Below are 18,567 nucleotides of genomic sequence, written 5' to 3' on the forward strand. Positions count from 1 at the left end.
AAGTGGGGTTCTCACGCAGGTACACATAACGGGTGTTGGCACAGCATCTTGCTCAGGTCCTTTCCTCTGTTGCTCAAACAAACGGATTATGCAGCAGTGGCTCCTTCTGGCTTCAAAATGTGTAAGTCAGAGAGAGGGGTAGGTGGTTGTTCAATTTAGTGTCGTTACTATAATTGTAGTTGTTCTTTGTGACTCAGCAGATTTTTTTTTCTGAGGCATTATCATTTTCTTTGTGCTCTGCCACAGTGCTATGCACAGCGTTACCGGACTGTGTTATCTCAGCTGCTGTGAATTGATCATCTACCAGCCAGTGCCAACCTAATAAGCTTCTTCTCTATTTCTAGTTGAAACCTGCTTTCTCTGTTAAATTTTGTCAAATGAGTCATACTTGCTTTTATTTGAAATGACTGTATTATCAACTAATGGTGATGTTGCAGATTTGGCAGGCAAAGTGGGAATTATTTTGAATATTGTCAAATTATACGCTAAGAATCCGTGATTGAAATATATGGGCTTTATTTGCATCTTGAATTATGGTTTCTCGTTATACATCATTATTTTGCAGAAGAGATGACACTAATATATATGTATCTTATTAGCCAAGTACTGACAGAGGCAGGTCTTCTTTCATTTTAGGAATCTGGGTAAAAATGGCTTATCTAACAGTAGTATTCTATTGGATAAATGCCCACCTCCACGACCACCACCTCCACCATACCCTCCCTTGCCAAAGGACAAGCTGAATCCACCTACACCTAGTATTTATGTAAGTAGAAGTAAGAAGTAAGCTGTTGACCGCTTTTTGTACTTGTTTGGATATCTGAATTACATAATGTAATTATTTTAAAGATGCAGTATTCACAGCTGAATTCTAATTACAGTACTCTCCAAACTAGTATATAAGCAGGGAAAATGGTAACCCTAAAGAAAATTCGGAGGCTTAGTTTGACTCTTAAATTATTTGTAAATTAAGAATTTCAGTAAATGAGGAAAAACAGCTTCAGAATTTTTTTTGTTGATTTTTTTTTAAAAAGCTCAAAATATTGGCAGAATAGGCCAAACAGTTCATTAGATGTAATGTACAGTATTTCAAATATGTATGTACATTATTTGCAAGTGACACTTTAGCTATAAATGAAACTAATTAAACTAAGCTATTCTAACAGTCTGCTTCAAAATATAGTCAATCAAAAAATGAATAAAATTTACAGTGATGGTAAGAACAAAATGTAAATAGGAAAAGTCAGGCTTTAGTTACATAGTATTTTCTTATAGAACCATTAAAACCTCTGTTCTGAAAATATAGTTTCATAATAGCTTAAGAGTTTGAGCTAGCTTCCTTAGTAATAGAAGAATAATTTATAGGATGTCCACTTCCTTGATAACAGAAGAATAAATTCTAGTATGTTCATACAGCTGGTGTGAAAACCTCAAGTTAGCTTTACTCAGCCCAACTTGGGAACCAGAAGCAGTTGGCACTTTGGTGTGATATTACACAAGCAGACTACCCAAGAGCTAGATGAAGTTGAGAGCAATAGAGCTTCCAACTGTTATCCAAGTGTTGCATCTAAATTAATCTACCTTGTTAAAAGTCTGTCACAGCTTTGTTGAATCTGTACAAAGCTGGTAGGTCACCATGTTGCAGCACACATGGGTCCCAATATTTGGGAACTCTGTGTTGTGTTTTTGTTTATTGAAAGAATGTCTCTGGCACTTTAAGAGACTCACAACAATTAAAAAAAAAAAAAAAAGAGAGAAAAAAAGAAGGAAAAAAAAAGATGGGGAAGACTACAGCATAAAATTGAGGTCATAGGTGCACAAAAGCATAAGAAAATCCAATCAGCCTTTCTGGTTAACATGAGATATACTTTGAGAGTAGTCTTTTTAATTATACTGTTTCTTGTATACATTATCTGTAGAATTAGCTTTTTGACTTCTGTAAAGAAAGCTAGTATATTATCTTGCTCTTCAGAGAATTCTGTAGATTTAGAAGAATGTACAAAGCTACTGTCAGATAAAGAAATAAACTGCAGGAAACCTGAGTTGCAAGAGCCGAAACAACCTGGGAGTTATTCAGGCCAAGAAATAAATTGCAGTAACAAATTAATTTCAGGAGTGAACGTAGCTTTTAACATGGAAGGGGTTGTATAATGTGGCCATTCGTTCCCCACAGTGCAAGGAAATGGAGAACATTCCTGTCTTCTTTCCATTGTTTCTCTTCTTTTATTATTCTTTTTTTTACTTTACAAATAGCAAGTCTTAAGTTCAGCTGACATTTAATATTCCATTATAATTTTACAGTTGGAAAATAAACGAGATGCTTTCTTTCCACCTTTACATCAATTTTGTACAAATCCAAACAACCCTGTTACTGTAATACGTGGCCTTGCTGGAGCGCTTAAATTAGGTGGGTTTACTTTCAATGTTTTTTTTTTTTACTTTGAAAAAATTGTATATGTTCTATAAAAAGAAGCCTCTCAGTTCTTAAAAGTGAATATTTTATATCTGTAATATTGTATTTTGTATTCTAAGTAATTAGGGTAATGTGTCATTTCTCAGTTTGCTACAGTTTCTAATCTTAACATCTCAAAAAGCCTCCTAAAGTCCAGCAGATTTTGTTGAGCGCAGAGAGGAGCTGAGCTGTAGCATGGAAGCTTACGGATAGACTTTTTTTCTATGAAAACTGGCTACATGTCTTTGTGCTTAGTTTTAATGATCTGTAATCTGACTGTGTACGTTTTAAACTGTAGATAGAAATTGCTGGTAGGAAATGCATTGTATGATGGAAGCGCATTCATATAACAGTAGTCTGAAAAATACTTTATTGGTAATAGGTTTAAACATTGTTTGCAGATTTGTTTACACAAATCACGTAAAATGTTTCTTGGAATATAGTCCATATGGTAACTGCCAAGTTTTTTCTAAGCTTCTACTGTTGGGTGCAGAAAAGCTTTTTGAGTGTTAATCATGTGTTAATTTTTAACCTACAGGTGGGCTGTGTTATGAAGGCTAAGGGGAAAAAATGCTTTAGTTTAAACCTTTAGATAACTTTAGTATTAATGTTTTCTTTTCTTGAAACTTTATTGTATTTTAAGTGTCATTTATGATTTTTTTTCCTATTTATTAGACCTAGGACTCTTCTCTACTAAGACATTGGTAGAAGCAAATAATGAACACATAGTAGAAGTGAGGACACAACTACTGCAGCCAGCAGATGAAAACTGGGACCCCACTGGAACAAAGAAAATCTGGCGTTGTGAAAGCAGTAGATCTCATACAACAATTGCTAAGTATGCACAGTACCAAGCCTCCTCGTTCCAGGAGTCTTTAAGGGTGAGTTCATTGTTTTAAATAATTTACAAACTGTATACTACCTCTGGAACCAATTAGTAATGGCTATTGAAAATAAATGGAAGCTGTTAAGGAAAAGGGGACATTTCCATTGGCATGAAGAGCACAGGTAAATTTACAGAATATGTTTTGAATAGAGGGGCAAATAGTATATAGGGTGTTTCCCACAAATGCTTAATGTAAAACTTAATTTTCTTAATGTAAAGCTGGCTATTATGTGCTTTCAAAGCTTGTTAGCTCAAGCTTTCATATAATAATGTCAAAATTCATATTAAAATATTTAGAACTTTAAATGCACTTTTTTTTAACTTGTATTGCTTCTAATTTCACATACTCTTTGAAATCAAATTTCTTTGTTCTTCATAGTATCCCAAGTTAATTTGATGTGGCTTATTGAAGTTTACACTTGGACTTGTCTTTCAGCACAACAGTTTAAAAAATTTTGCAGAAAAGTGGCTGATGCTTTCCCTATTAGTTATTGTTGGGTTCTGAACACGGCAGTTTCTATTTAGTTTAGAAGTTGTTAGGCATTATGTGACAGAGTGAAATGTTTGAATTTATTTTTTATATGTTTTTTTTTTTTTTTTTGTTTTTTTTTTTTTGTTTGTATTTTTTTTTTATATTTTTGCTGAAGTAGTGAGCACATCCTTGGAATTAGCTATGGGCTCTCCTCAGAGACTTATGTTATCTGCTGTTATAAAAAGATTAGGCTAAGGTGGAACTAAAACAAAAAGATATTCTTGATCAGTTGTTAATTAGAAAATAGGGAAAACATCAACATGGGAAATCGACTATTGCAGTTTTCACTGCATTTACACAGAAACAGCAATGGTTTCAGTAAGAAAGGAAAGAAATTCTAAATTTAAACTTTGCATTAGAGGAAAGGATTAGAAACAAAGAAATTAATTGGTAGTTGAAGAATAGAGAACGAAGGAGGTCAAAATGTTTTGAGTGAGACTGATACAGGTTGAGGAAAAGAAACAGGAATACTGTTGGGAAGTGGGAAGCACTGAATTCATCAAGAACTTGGGACATAAATGTGATTTTTCTTCCTCTGCAATGGTAATAAATTTAAGTAAGATACTGATGTTTTCTGGTGCCCCTTCAACAGTTGCACCAGCATTACATTCTTGTACGTCATTCCCGAGGGGCTAGAGAACATTCCATATATAATGTTCCAGTGAAGTACATGTTCAATAGTGTACATAACTGATCCCGTAGCAGCTTGTCAGCAGGAAAGCCTCAGCTTTGGTTTTGCACCAAGAAGTGAACTGTGGTATTTTCTGATTATTATTTTTTCTCTGTTACAAATTGGTGGTAAAAATGTAATATACAAAATAATTTTCAGAATGATGATTTTCATTTTCCCCTTGGAAATCCAAAAGACATTGTTTTAAGTGTGTTTCCTTTACCTAACACTGCTTTGACCTGTCCTTAGGTGACTTTTCACAGTGTTCAAATGAAAGTTTTGTTGTTTCCTTATACAGGCACAATCCTTTCAGTTTGCGCTACATGATCTTTTTTTTTATGCCTCTAACAACTATTATATTGCTTTTCTAACATGTATTGCAGTATTTGATAAATCCATCATCACTAGGTTCCTTTTTGTTTCTCTTTGTCCTTCCTTCAAAGGATGAATAAGACTTTCTCAGGTACATAGGGCACTTTGAGATTTAACAACAATCCCATTCAAAGCCAGAGATCTTTGGATAGCCTCCAGGCAGTTCTTTCCTTCTTTTTGTCTTGTTCTTTTTCCTTCTATGTCCATATACTTGCCCAAAAAGAAGTCTTTAGAATAGGCTTTTGAGCCTGCTCCACTAAAAAGATCAAATTACATCATTTAGTATCAGTTAGATTTTTTCCACTAGTCATGGTCCTAGCTACTGCAGTGCTAAAATAGCATATGGCTATGAAAAATTCAAAAGATTTTATATAATGGATTTTATAAAATTAATTTTATAAATATTAGTCATCCTAGTTTCATATCAGGAGACCTGCTTGACTTTGAAGGAAGGTAAATGTTCTAGTCTAAAAAAGTTAACAGTATTCCTTAAGGCTGGAGACTGGATTCCAGTTCACTTGCATAATAAAGCAAACCAACATACTAATTTTCAACTGTAATGTAGGCTAGCAGAAATATTTACAGTTTAGACATTTTCTGTTGTCCTGGCCTGAACTTCACTGAATTTGTAGTCGTGAAGAATTTTTTGCAGTGACTTTTGACTAGTAACTATTTTTTTTTAAAATTTTCATAATAGTAATATTCGCATAAAATCTTAGATACAGATATTTTAAAGATTGTACCAGCATTTTGAAACAAATGTGCTTATGTCTGTGAACATGTTAACATTATATACCTATATATTTTATATATTTGTGAGTGTGTGTATATATATATAAAGAAACATTTCCACAATTGCATTTTATAGGAGGAAAATGAGAAGAAGAGTCACCACAAGGACCACTCAGACAATGAATCCACATCTTCTGATAAGTAAGTGTGGTATAACTGTGATAATTCTGTAGTTGGTTTTATGTGGTTTTTTTACCTCATTCCCATTTTCACAATCACCTGTTACATTTTTGTATTTGCAGCTCTGGGAGGAGGAGAAGAGGACCTTTTAAAACAATCAAGTTTGGGACCAACATTGACCTGTCAGATGACAAAAAGTAAGTTGATTACAGTTTCTCCTGCTCACAGTGGTATTCTATGGTATCATACTCCTACTGGAAAACCAATGCAATCTTCTCAGGTATCAGTCACTCTGTTGATAAACCCAATTGCAGTGACATACCCCATTTCCTCAATTAAATTGTTACCTTTGGTCTTTTAACTGTTGTTAAGTGTCCTTCTCACCTTAAAATATCTTTTCAAGCTTTTCTTTCTAGGATCTTTATTTTTTCCAGAAATGAACTTAAAAATCCATTAGAAACTGTCCTCCTCCTAATACATTGACTTTGTTTCATTCTGAGACTTCAAGTTGTTTGCATGCATCTTAAATTACTTCTGACAATACCAAGTTTTCAGTCTTTGCACAGAAGCTGTAAGATTGAAGGATTTTTCTTTTTTATTTTTCTGGATTTTTGTTACTTGGGGTTGTTAGCTTTTGTTCCTGCTGTCATCATTTCTGTTACCACTTTTTCATAGCTATTGCTTCTCTATCTAGGAGCAGGGCTTAAAATATGTAGTAAAATACCAGACCAATGCTTCCCTGTGGATAAGATGTGATACTTCTGCCAGAACCTAAAAAAAAAAAAAAAAAAAAAAAAAAGGAAATAAGTTGTGTATTGTTTGTATTGTTTAGACTCCATATCTTTCTGTGAGTAGATGAAGGTAGCTCAGAAAAACATCAGAAAGTACTAGAAATACTCTGAAAGCATATTTTTGTGTGTGTGTGTCAGGTAATAATTTTTTATTTGGTTCCATCTCTAGTTAGCATGTATTTCCATAAAAAGATCCAGCATGTCAAGGCTGTTAGTTCCACTACCTGCTGTACAAAAATCCTGATCTGCTTCAGTCACTAGAGCACAAGAAAAGGTTATGGTGTTTGAAACTGGGGAATAAGGCCAGCTTAAGATGCTGGGGTCTTTTGGGGCATAGTCACTGAAAGATCAACGTGTGTGCATTTGTATGTGATTAGAGATTGTTTATAAAGTTTTTAATATTGATGCTATTTTTTTTCTAAAGAAATTTCCATCTGTAGATGCAAAATTGTTGCTAATAAACTAGCACCCAGAGAAAACCACAGGGAGAGAAACTTTAAATAGTCTTGTAGCATCCCGGATAGATGCCTGATCTTCTTATCTGCGGTCTCAGCTTTTGCTCAAAACTATCTTTGCCCTCAACTAGCCTGTCAGAATTGTGATTATATTTGGATATAGTTTAAAATTAAAAGAGTAACACAGATACTTGGGTGACATTACAGAGCTCCATACTTAAGTTCTGGGATTTTTGTGTTCAAGATCTGTGTTTTTCTAAATGCAAGTATTCAGTTCCATAGCACATGCATACAGTTAATTGCTGTGGCCAAGAATGAAGTTGTGTGCACAGGCTAGGGTATGTTTAGACACTCTTCTTGACATATGTTGTAGCACAATATTGTTTCACTCCTGAAAGCATGGTTAACAGTTTCTTCACTGGCTTAAGAGTGTGAGGAGAGCACAGCTCCGTTTTCACTTGGAAAAGATGTACACTGAGGTGTAAATTGCAAGCAGAGTTTTCTGGCAGTATAGCAGCAGACTGGCTAACTGCAAGGATGAGTCTGATCACCCTGGATTTTAGCTCACTCTTAAATTAAATTGTCATTTAAATTTATGTAACTGTCAAGTAAGGGGTATTGCATTGCTTCAACTTCCCTCTTAAGAAATGCTAAATTACATAGAAGCAGATTGTCTGTTCTTTTATCTCCTGTGCTAACAATGTTTTGAAAATGTTTATATTTCTCAAACTCCTCTAAGAGTCTTAAGGATTCACAGTTTGTCGATTTGCTATTTTGCTGCAGGTGGAAGTTGCAACTCCATGAACTGACAAAACTTCCTGCTTTTGTACGTGTGGTATCAGCAGGAAATCTTCTAAGCCATGTTGGTCATACCATCCTGGGCATGAACACAGTGCAGTTGTACATGAAGGTTCCAGGAAGTAGAACACCAGGTGAGTATAATCTCTTTGCATGAAAAAAAATCAGGTTCTACTGCTGTGGTATTGATTTAACCGCACTGCAGATTTTCCATATCTTGCAGCATGCCTAAACATGATAAAATTGTACATATTCAGTATTTTTTTTTTAAATTTCTTGTTTAACTGAACTCTGCATGTACAAAGTACTGAATTACCTTATGGTGGAAATGTCTGGATTTCTGCAGTGGTAGGTAATTACCATACTAACCTCTTGCATGCAATACTGGATTCTTTAAGGGCAAAAAGATGGTGGGTTTATATATTTGGACAGTATTTGTATTTTGCATGACTTGAAAGTTTTTACAGGCTTCCAAAGTAGGTCTTGAGCAATCACAGAAATCAGTATATTTTTACTTTTTAGATTCTTTATTGTGTAAGGATAGGATTCAACCCTCTGTAATGAATAGTGCTGTGTTAGAGCACTGGACTGAGACTTGAGGGATCTGGACTAAATTTCAGGGTCTGTTTTTTTCTGAAGTACAAGTTTAGATAATTCCATTAGGGATTATGGCTCAGTTTTCCAGCTGTCAAAAGAAGATAAAATACTGGCATTTCTACATTGATCTTGAAAGCTCTTTGGGACAGCTTTTATTACTACTTGTCTATTCAGTGCCTGAAGTCATGAAGTTTTGCTCCTGACTGGGACTGTCAAGAGCTATCATAAAACACAAAATATAAGGCTTAGCATGCTGAAGCATTCATTTCTACAAAAAAGGGAACTGCTGAAGTACTGGTCAGATTTGCATGATTGGGAGTTCCAGCTTTTCATTTTCCACAAACTAAAAAAAGCCGAATTCTCTAGTCACTGGTAGCTTAATTGCATTTTTAACACTGTGAAGGCCCCTAAGCAGTGTGTATAAGTGTCATATAAAAATGTGTACAAATACTTAAACTATGATGTAGGGTTTTTTAGTAATTATTACTTTGTATTTTCATAGCATTATTTTGATAGGTCAGCCTTACATTAAGTGTGTTTATTTTTTCTCTTAAATTTCAGGTCATCAAGAGAATAACAACTTTTGTTCCGTAAATATAAATATTGGTCCAGGTGACTGTGAATGGTTTGTTGTCCCTGAAAGCTATTGGGGTGTCATGAATGACTTCTGTGAAAAGTAAGCTGGGCATGCTGTTTTTCTCTATTTGTATCAAGTTCTCTGTGACTTTCTCAGACCTAAGGGGGGAAATTACTGAGGATGTTGTAAGAGGACATTATTTTTTTCAGTTTTCCATGTAGTTAGAAAAGTCTTTCAAAAAAAGTCAAAATGCAAAATATAGAATTTATACAAAATACTACATTTGTACAGTGTACAGAAAGTTGGATTGTCTGCAATAGCTTTTCTCTCAAAAATTAACATTAGGTCCATTATTTGGTTTTTTCCGAACACAGGAATGAAGGAAATACAAGCAAGAGATTGGTAGTAGCAAATGCTGCTCTAGGTTCAAGATTCAAAATACTACATTAAAGGGGATCAGAAGTTTAGTGTAAGCATAGACTGTCTTCTACCAATGTGTATTATGTGGCATCAGTCCAGTTTTCATAGCAGTAACGTTTCCACATCAGAAAATCCATCGTAGCCTTGCTGTTTATCTAGGCCGCTCTATCATGCGTATTAAAGCTGACCTCAACTATTACCAAATGGTGATGCTTTTATAATGGTGTCATGGCGTTCCAGAGCTATTGCAGTGGACTGATGGAACAAAGTTGGGGGTGAAGGACTGGGGTTTTGTTTTGTTGGTTTTTAGGAGTGATGAAGTGAAGTATTTTTCTGGTGATGTATGCTGTTAATCTTTATTATGATTAATATACGTGTTGTACACAAGCAAGTACAGAATCGTTGGTATTTTGGCATGGTTTCTTGCTGCATCTAGAGGGAGAGCTTAGTTTACTCAGACCCCAGGAGGTGTCATGGCATGGTTTGCGTACACTTGCATATTTGCAGCTTGATGGAAAAGTTGAGGTGCACTGACCATACTCAGCCAGCTCTAGGATTGCTATGCTGAGCCTTGAGTGAATGCTTTAAAAACAAACAAAATACACACACATGCACACACAACCACACCACCACACTACACCACCACCACCCTACTACCCCAGCCCACCCCCAAAAAGAGGAGAAGCAATTGTGTCTCCTAATAGTGCTAGTGTTCAAGCGGTAGCCTCTGAAGCTGATCTTACAGGAGAGGTTTTTTTCTTCTTATCTTGTCCAGTTAAAACCGGACTAAGCTCTTGACTTTTCTTAAGAACTTTTCCAGAGCTCTGCAAATTCATCTTAGGGTCTCTATATTCCATATTTTCTGGCTGTCTGCTGACAACTGTTCATATTTCATCCACCTTTACAAAGATTAGCCATCTCAAAATTCTAATTCCACTCATGAAATTGCAGTGTCTCTGATGACAATATGCCTTTTACCCCCATGACACTGTCCTCCTGAGGGTGACAGAGAAACTAAGATCTTGGTAACTTCACAAAATGTCTGGAGTGCCTGATGGAGGTGCTTAAGTGTCCTTGAAAACAATTAATTGCGAATGATCTGTCATGGTGCAGTATAAAATTGGGTTAAGGATGGCAGAGAAGTATGTATTTTGCATAACCGTAGGGAAAGAGTTTGTGCTTAGGAAATCCATACTGAGGTGTTTTTTCATGCTTCTCATGAGGGTTGATATTTCTTGGCTGAATAGAGCATGGACCTGCGGATGACGGTTGAGATGGTGCCAACAGGTTGCTTGTTGGACAAGCTTCACGTGCATAAGCTGCCAGCACAAATACACGGTTGGCATTGTGCAAAACAGAAAGCATTCTTAAGAGCTGGTACAGTCTGTATATAAAATCAATCAGTGGTTAAAAAGGCAGCATTTGGCACCATTGTCACACTTCATCTAACCAAGCATTAATCTCTGCCCCAGCATTAATAAAATACTGGGAAATTTAAAAGTAAATAGAACATAACTGGGAGCTATAAACTGACTTCACATGGGAAGCCAGATGGTTAAGTGTTTTAATGTGTTGCATGTGAACTGTGGAATTAGGATTAGGAGTTTTATAGATTAAACTTTCCATTTGACTAGTCCTCCTGGGTCAATGATTAGATGCAGAAAGCATTTATCGTGGTGATCAGTTTTTACAGGCAATTTCATTGAAGTATGAGCCATTAATATGTCTGCGGATAAATGCTAAAGACTTTTTTTTCCTATTGTTTCAGGAATAATATGAATTTCCTAATGGGATCTTGGTGGCCAAACTTGGAAGATTTGTATGAAGCCAATGTCCCGGTTTATCGGTTTATTCAAAGACCAGGGGATTTGGTGTGGATAAATGCTGGCACTGTTCATTGGGTTCAGGCTATCGGCTGGTGCAACAACATTGCATGGAATGTTGGCCCTCTTACAGGTATGGTTGAATAGTGCCTGTGCAGAACTACATAATTAGGTAATGTTATACTACATTTGCACAGAAACTGCCTTTTCTTACTAATTTACCATGCTTTACTAGATTTACTGTATCTTAAAACGGTATGTGCTGAAGCTTTAAGTAATTCCATTGGTAAGAGGAAGAGAAAGCAGCAAGAATGCAGCCTTTGCACTTGTTCATTTAATGGACTTGTAAAAATTACAATTATGTAGCAAACACTAGTAGAATAAATTGTTTAGATTAATTCATACACTCCGTCTTGCAGACAGGCCATTTCTTAACTTTTTCTCCCAAAATTTGTTCTAGCCAGCAGACTGCTCTATAGCTTGTGTATGATTTAAGGACTTGTCCAATCTAACTTTCTCAGGACAACAGATACCTAATTATTCTTTAGTGAAAGCATCAGGAAATGCGAACAGTTGTGTAAAATTTTGTTCATAAAGGAATATTAAGTTTTTCAGACCTATTGCTCTAAAAGTCTTTAATTTTGGGTCATAGCCTTGGGAAGTTTTTAAATGTGAGAATGGAAGGAAATTTCATAGCTAAAGTGAGATTGTCATGCATTGGAAGAGAACGTACTTCCAAAAAACTCCAATTTTCTTAAAAAGTTGAAGGTCCATCTTTGTTTCATTATGGTGCAATAAATAGTATATCTCCAGGATTTTGTGACTGACTGATACAGAGCTCACATGTTCAGTCACAGTAAATTCTGTAAAACACTTTTTTAAAAAGGGCAGGGTGAGTAGGCTGCTTAATGAAAAAGTCTGACTCATTGCAACAAATCTCTTGAGATGCAGTTTTCCTTTTCAAGACAAATTATATACCATAGCATTGTAAAATTATGACAGAGTGACTAGAGTGAGATGCAGATTTTTCAAATTTAGTATTTTTTTTATCAGAGATATTTGAAGATTATTTTTTTTAAGTAACCTTTTTGAAAAATTGTTCTCTGTTCACCATAGAAATTGAACACTTGTCAGTAACTCATTTTCACAGACAGTTGTTGCTGCTGTGGTATTGTGTGTTCTTTTAGCATCATTAATGCACTTTTAAAAAGAAATTTTATAGAATTCAAGTGTAGTTGGAATGAAGTTCCAATGTAGTTGGAACTTCATTGCAAATGAAGTTTAATCTAGCCCTAAAATGTATACATTTCTATTATAATCAAATTATTTTGGCTCCAGTTGATTTCTTAACTGACTGCTCCTGTAATTTTGGTTTTTTATAGCTTGTCAATATAAATTGGCGGTGGAACGGTACGAGTGGAATAAACTGCAGAGCGTAAAGTCCATAGTACCCATGGTTCATCTTTCATGGAATATGGCTCGAAATATCAAGGTCTCGGATCCAAAGCTTTTTGAAATGATAAAGTAAGTTTTACTTATTTGAACATTTATTGTACCTATTTCCTCTTCAAGCATAAACCAATAGGTGGTTTGTAAGTAATCCTTTGTAAGACTTTTCCATTCCTGACAATCAAGCCAAAATTATTTTATATTCTGTTTTTCAAATAATCCATTTATAAATACAATTACTTTGATGTTATTGTGACATAGCTTTAGAATGATCAAATTAACTTCTTTTTTTAAATATGCCATAGACTTAATACAGCAGTTTACAGAAGCAGTTGACTTAGATGACAAAAGCTGTTCAGAGTACATACCATAAGAAATAACAAAATTAGGTCATCAACCCAAATATTAGAATTAGAATGTTTATTCATTTTTACACCAAAGTTAAACTTAATTTGACATTCTAGAACCTCTAGTTAGTGCTCACATACTGTCATTTGGAGATCCAGTATAAATGTTTTAAATAAAGGAAAGTAGGAGTTTGAAAGCCACCTTCTCTTTGATCTTTCTTGTGAACAATGAATTAACTGATGTGTAAAAAGATAATTGAGCTTAGTGACATTTCTCATACGCATATTCCAAAATGCAGGAATATTCCAGGCTTGAAGCATCCTTGGTAATTGTTTGTGGTTTGTTTTTTTTTTTTTGAAAAGTGCAACTTCAAGCAAATATAAATCATATTGCAGCATTGTTATAGCTAGGTTAAGGAACGAATGGACATTTCAGAGTATATTGTGGGTTTGTCCTAAAGGAAGTGAGGGAATTAATTCCAAAGCATAATGGAGATACTATAGTAGCAGCACTTGTCTGTTTTCCTTAAGCCTACCAAAGGAGCTTCTAGCTTGAGCACTTCTTAGTCTTGTTAACATGCTGGATCCACAAGCATTGAATCCTTTTATAATTTGCCTTGAAATGGACCTTTACAAAAATGGGTGGATTAACCTGCAACTAAAGCACAAAGGAAAATAAGTTCTTCTTTTCCCCCCTAGTAGGATTTATTGATGACACCTGAGTGAGACACCTTTTCACAGTAGGAATTTAATTAAGGCTTGAACATCTGTTATAGAATGGTGGAATTGGTGAACTGGTAACTTCGTAAGGATCAAGAATATTGGAAGTTGAAGACAGGGAGGTTTCTAGTCACTGTAAATCTAGGTTTTGGAATTGCATTTATGCGTGAATACTCTCTTAAAATGTAGTAACTAATACCTAGGGTAAAGAAAATCTTTGCTGAAAGCTTGACAATCCTGCCCCTTCAATTAAGCTATTAGAGCTCGTAGTCAGCGTGCTAGCTGTCAAGAAAGGGAGAGGAGAAACTGAATAGTTAGAAATGAAAAATGGTAGCGGGGGGGAGGAAAGCAGGCTGTGAGAGAGAGGAAGCCAAAAAGTCCATTTAAAAAAAACAGCCCACAAACTTATTTCACAATTATCTTTATATAACTTCCCAAGCCCAGCAGGCATCAATTGTAAAGCTTGAAACAGTTCTGGAATGTTTTTGGCAAAATATGATTTTCATTTTTTGGCACCTGTATTTGCATTTACACAAGTTAAGGTGTTTTTTTTGCCATGGTTTAGGCTTAAAAGGAGAAAAACATGACTGAGTATAGCATCTTTCTACAAGAGAATATCTTAAAATGTGAAGAAACACAACAGACAAAATGGTTGTTTCCTATTGTCTTGCTGGCTGAGAGCAGCTGAGCTTTTTCTAGTGAGAGACCTAAATTTTAGGTGTACATTAGAAATAAAGAAAGCTGCTGAGGAGCAGATGCAATTGGTCTTGCCTGCGTTTGCTTTTTCTAGGCTACTGAAACCATTTCCAGTTTACTTGGATTAAGCCCTCCATCTAAGTTAGTTGTCAGCCAAATCCCAAGTCCCATGCTGTGTGTGCAGAAGGGAAGAAGATCCAATGATGAGCTCTGATTTGTAACATCTAGTAGCAGTAACTCTTCATTGTGGTCGCTTCTGTAGCCATGGTATAGCTGTTACTAGAAATGGGTGCCACCAGAATAAACAGTCTGGTATCTGACCTTGGCTTTGTAAGCATACTGGAAATGCAGAAACCTTCATGGATCTCCTTAAGATAGGAAAACAGTTGTATAATTTTTTGTATGGACTACTTGTCTGCAGGAAAAAGAAAGCACCAGCTGGCAAATAGCTATTGTCCACTGCTCCTGGATTTTATTATGTACAAAATAGACATTTGTGTGTGTATGTATACATGTGTATAAAAACACTTGAGAAATAGTGATTTCTGATACAGCTGGTTGAATTTCATCTTGAATAGCTGACTTTTCATTTATCAGGAAAAAAAAATGTGTCAGTGACACAGCTGTCATCTTTTTTGCCAAAATGCAGGTCTGTATTTAAAATTGCACACTAAAGATACCTAAGTGTTTAGGTAGTTTGACTTCTCTCTCTGGGCCTTCTTAGGCATCAGTATAGTACAAAAGAATAGCTCTTGGAAAACAATAAAAATTATTTTGTAATTCCAATTTGAAAGATCAATACAAATATTTCTTACTGGGTTATGTGAGAGTAACCACTACAGAGGCAATAAACTAAAATTTAAGCATACATATAAATACTGGGAACCAGATTAATGATGAAAAGAAACAGAACAGCAATAGGGAAAAACTAATAGAAGGAGACTTTGCTTTTGGAAGAAATCTGAAGCTCTTTATATTTTTAGTTAATATGCAACTTGGTGCTGTCTTGCTAGACAAAAGGCAGAGCAAAAACTAAAACTTTCTCATGAGAGGTCTTTTAAAGATTTGATATTAACAGTAGGATCATGAGCAGGAACACAGGCAGACAGAATGATTTAACACTTGACTGAGGGAGCACAACCCTCAAGAAAAGAAAAACGAACCACAGACCTCTTAGATGGAAGCTAGAAGGACTTTTACAAATGCATCTCAGGAAGAGAAGAATTTTAGAGGTAGTGGGAACATAGTCATAAAGGCTTAAAAAATTAATTCCAAAGTAACTGAAATACTCAGTTCTTAGACAAAAATAATTTTAGAAACATAAAAGAACCTGACATGGGAGAAATGATTTTGCACAAAATCATGAAGCCAGATAAAATACATTTCGGTATCAGTAGGGAAGATGTATTACTGAAAGATACAAAGAGGTCAGTTTTGCATTGCCTTTGGGATGGTCTCCACAGTTTGAAAAGTTTTATTGGATTTCTAAATATTTAAACAGGTTTCTCACTGCCCTTCTAGAATAAACCAGGATGATGTCCATTTTAAAATCTTCATCTCTTAAATATTTGACTGGACATGATATACTCATTCTTTATGCCATACCTGTGAAGAATTTGAGAGAGAGAGAGATGGTCCAGATTTTCTTTCAACTGAATTCTCACTGTACAAGAATAAAAGCAGGCCTACAATACTGAAAGCCGAAGTAATTTAACTTTATACATCGTGCTCTGCTAGACTTTTTGGCTTCCCGTAATTTAGGAAATTGTGCTGCATTTTCAAAGTGATAGTTTGTATGCTCTCTCCCATTCTTTGACGGCATGAAATAGTTAACATTTATGTTTTCAAGTGCCATAACTAGGATCTGAATTTTATCCAAGGATGGAGAATTCACCTTCTAGCTATTGTTTTTGGCTTTGGTTTCAAATTTGGCAAACGTTGCAGTGGTGTTATATGTGGGTTATGTTTTGGGCAATTCTTTCTTCACAACTGTAACACTAGAAAACTCTTTGAAAATAACACTTTGCAAGTCTTTGGAAGTCAGGAGTGGAGAACAATGGTGGCAAATGTGCTTCCAGTTGCTCTTTGGCATACCCAAAGACTTTTCTGGGTAACAGCAGAAGAGAAGAATGGTAGCTTCTATGTTTCTTTGAAATTAAGCTGTATGGCAGAAAAGAATGCTATACCAAAGTTACTAAACTTGTCAGAAGCACATTTAGGTTAGCCCAACACTCAAGTGAAATAATACATGATCTATCGCATATGGTTGGCCTTAGCATTGTAAGTCCCATTAACATCAAACTTTAAAAGTGTTGATGGACTTACGGTTGAATGAGCTGTTTAATTTTCTTGAAATTCAGTATATGAAAATACGATGTTTAACATAGAAACACGCTTTCAGTTTTGCATTATTTACAGTGAGGGTATTAATGAAGGTATAGGCTTGGTTTTAGTGAAGATGAGCAGTCTGAGTGTAAAACATTAAGAGGAGAGTATCTCAAAGTAAGCCTAAGATTCTATTAACTACTTGGAAACACATGAAAGAAACATTTAAAAAAAAAATACAGAACATATATATTACATGTTTAAGGCTTTAAAATGGGAGAAGGATCAAGTTGAAAACATTTTGATAGAACTCTTGAGCACTTTGTTTTCTGTCCAATGTTTATTCTTCCCCTTACATTTTTTCAATCTTCTTTCTGCATCTAATGAGCATGTAACGTAACCACCCTGTGGAGGAGAAAATTAAAGGCTGCAAAGGCTGCGGCTCAAATAAATAGGATGGCTAAGAGCTAAAAATTATTGTAAATAACATTGTAATTTGAAAATCCGGTGACCTATTTTGCCAACTTTTTTTTTTTTTAGAGAACATCTGTAGCTCATACAATGATAGAAAACAAGTTAGATTTTCTAGTACAGAAGAGAACTGTATAAAATTGTGAAGATATTTTTTTTTTATGCTTTACAGAAGTAAAGCTGGGAATTGTTGATTTTAATTAGACATTTGACCACTTCTTTTTTCCATTTATGAAATAAGTATTAATATTTTCTTTTATTCCTATTTCAAAGTTTGTGTGGTTTGTTTTTTTCTTGTGGAGGGGCTTGCTTTTCTAACCTGTGTATTTTTTTTCCTTTTACATGGAGGAAAATACTTGTAACAGGGTTTTTAGGATGTTAGTTAAAACAGTTCTTTGTATAGGCGATAGTTATTTATACAAAGTGTAAACACCTAGTTTGAACTGCCAAATTGAAAATAACTTTTTGCTGCTAAATTTATAGTTCAAAATAAAACACCTGGATTACTTTTGAAAGCACGTTGTTTTATTGTGTTTAAAAGGGCATTTGTGCGTTCTAGTCAAAAATGAAAGACACAGGCTGTTTGCAGGGCAGAGCGGGGCAGAACTGAAATGGAGCAAATGGACACAGAGGTCCATAAGCACGTGGTGCAGCTTCTACCTAAGTCATGGGTCTAGGGATTCTTAACCAGCTGTTCCTGAAATCCCAGGGGAAGAGGAAACTCCCAAGTACAGGGTCTTAGAAGAACTTTAGGTCTGCTTGAATCTTGCTATGAAGTTGAATATTGAACTGAACATACCACTGATTTTGATTGCAGGTACTGCCTGTTAAGAACTCTCAAACAGTGTCAGACACTGAGGGAAGCTCTAATTGCTGCAGGAAAAGAGATTGTCTGGCATGGGCGAGCAAAGGACGAGCCAGCTCATTACTGTAGCATTTGTGAGGTCAGTAAACAATATGCATTGGGCTTATGTAGTACTATAATATTTATTTGATTTTTTTTCCTGTCTTTGGTTGTTATTAATATTTTAATTTTGCAGTATTTTAATTTAAGTTGCAGCATCTACTATAAGAACATATAGGTGATGCAGTACTGTCTTCAAAGAGCTTATAAAGCTGTTTTTCTAGACGTAGGCTATATTTTGCTGTAGTCTTCCACAGTACTTCACAGCATTGTTATACTCTAGGTCGATTTTCAATTCTCAGTTATTATAAAAAATTGTTATCCCTTCCTGCATATAATTTGATCTGCTGAGCTTCATTGTAAAGGTGTG

At 35.2% G+C, this 18,567-nt stretch overlaps 1 protein-coding gene across 20 annotated transcripts in view; it reads left to right on the plus strand.

The window, feature by feature from the left end:
• KDM6A (lysine (K)-specific demethylase 6A) overlaps positions 1 to 18,567 on the plus strand; it is a 131,258-nt gene that overhangs the window by 107,285 nt on the left and 5,406 nt on the right. For all 20 annotated transcript variants that reach the window (XR_001411479.1, XR_001411481.1, XR_001411483.1 and 17 more), the window contains 10 exons: positions 637 to 766; positions 2,302 to 2,407; positions 3,128 to 3,333; positions 5,781 to 5,845; positions 5,947 to 6,021; positions 7,854 to 8,002; positions 9,027 to 9,141; positions 11,231 to 11,418; positions 12,668 to 12,809; positions 18,111 to 18,237. Coding sequence is in view for 10 of the 20 variants with exons in the window: in XM_014938080.1 (XP_014793566.1) it covers positions 637 to 766; positions 2,302 to 2,407; positions 3,128 to 3,333; positions 5,781 to 5,845; positions 5,947 to 6,021; positions 7,854 to 8,002; positions 9,027 to 9,141; positions 11,231 to 11,418; positions 12,668 to 12,809; positions 18,111 to 18,237 (1,303 nt within the window). In the remaining 10 variants the exon portion in view is untranslated. The remainder of the gene's footprint in view (positions 1 to 636; positions 767 to 2,301; positions 2,408 to 3,127; positions 3,334 to 5,780; positions 5,846 to 5,946; positions 6,022 to 7,853; positions 8,003 to 9,026; positions 9,142 to 11,230; positions 11,419 to 12,667; positions 12,810 to 18,110; positions 18,238 to 18,567) is intronic.

This window comes from Calidris pugnax, unplaced genomic scaffold (genome assembly GCF_001431845.1).
Source record: "Calidris pugnax isolate Ruff unplaced genomic scaffold, ASM143184v1 scaffold25, whole genome shotgun sequence".
Taxonomy (NCBI): domain Eukaryota; kingdom Metazoa; phylum Chordata; class Aves; order Charadriiformes; family Scolopacidae; genus Calidris; species Calidris pugnax.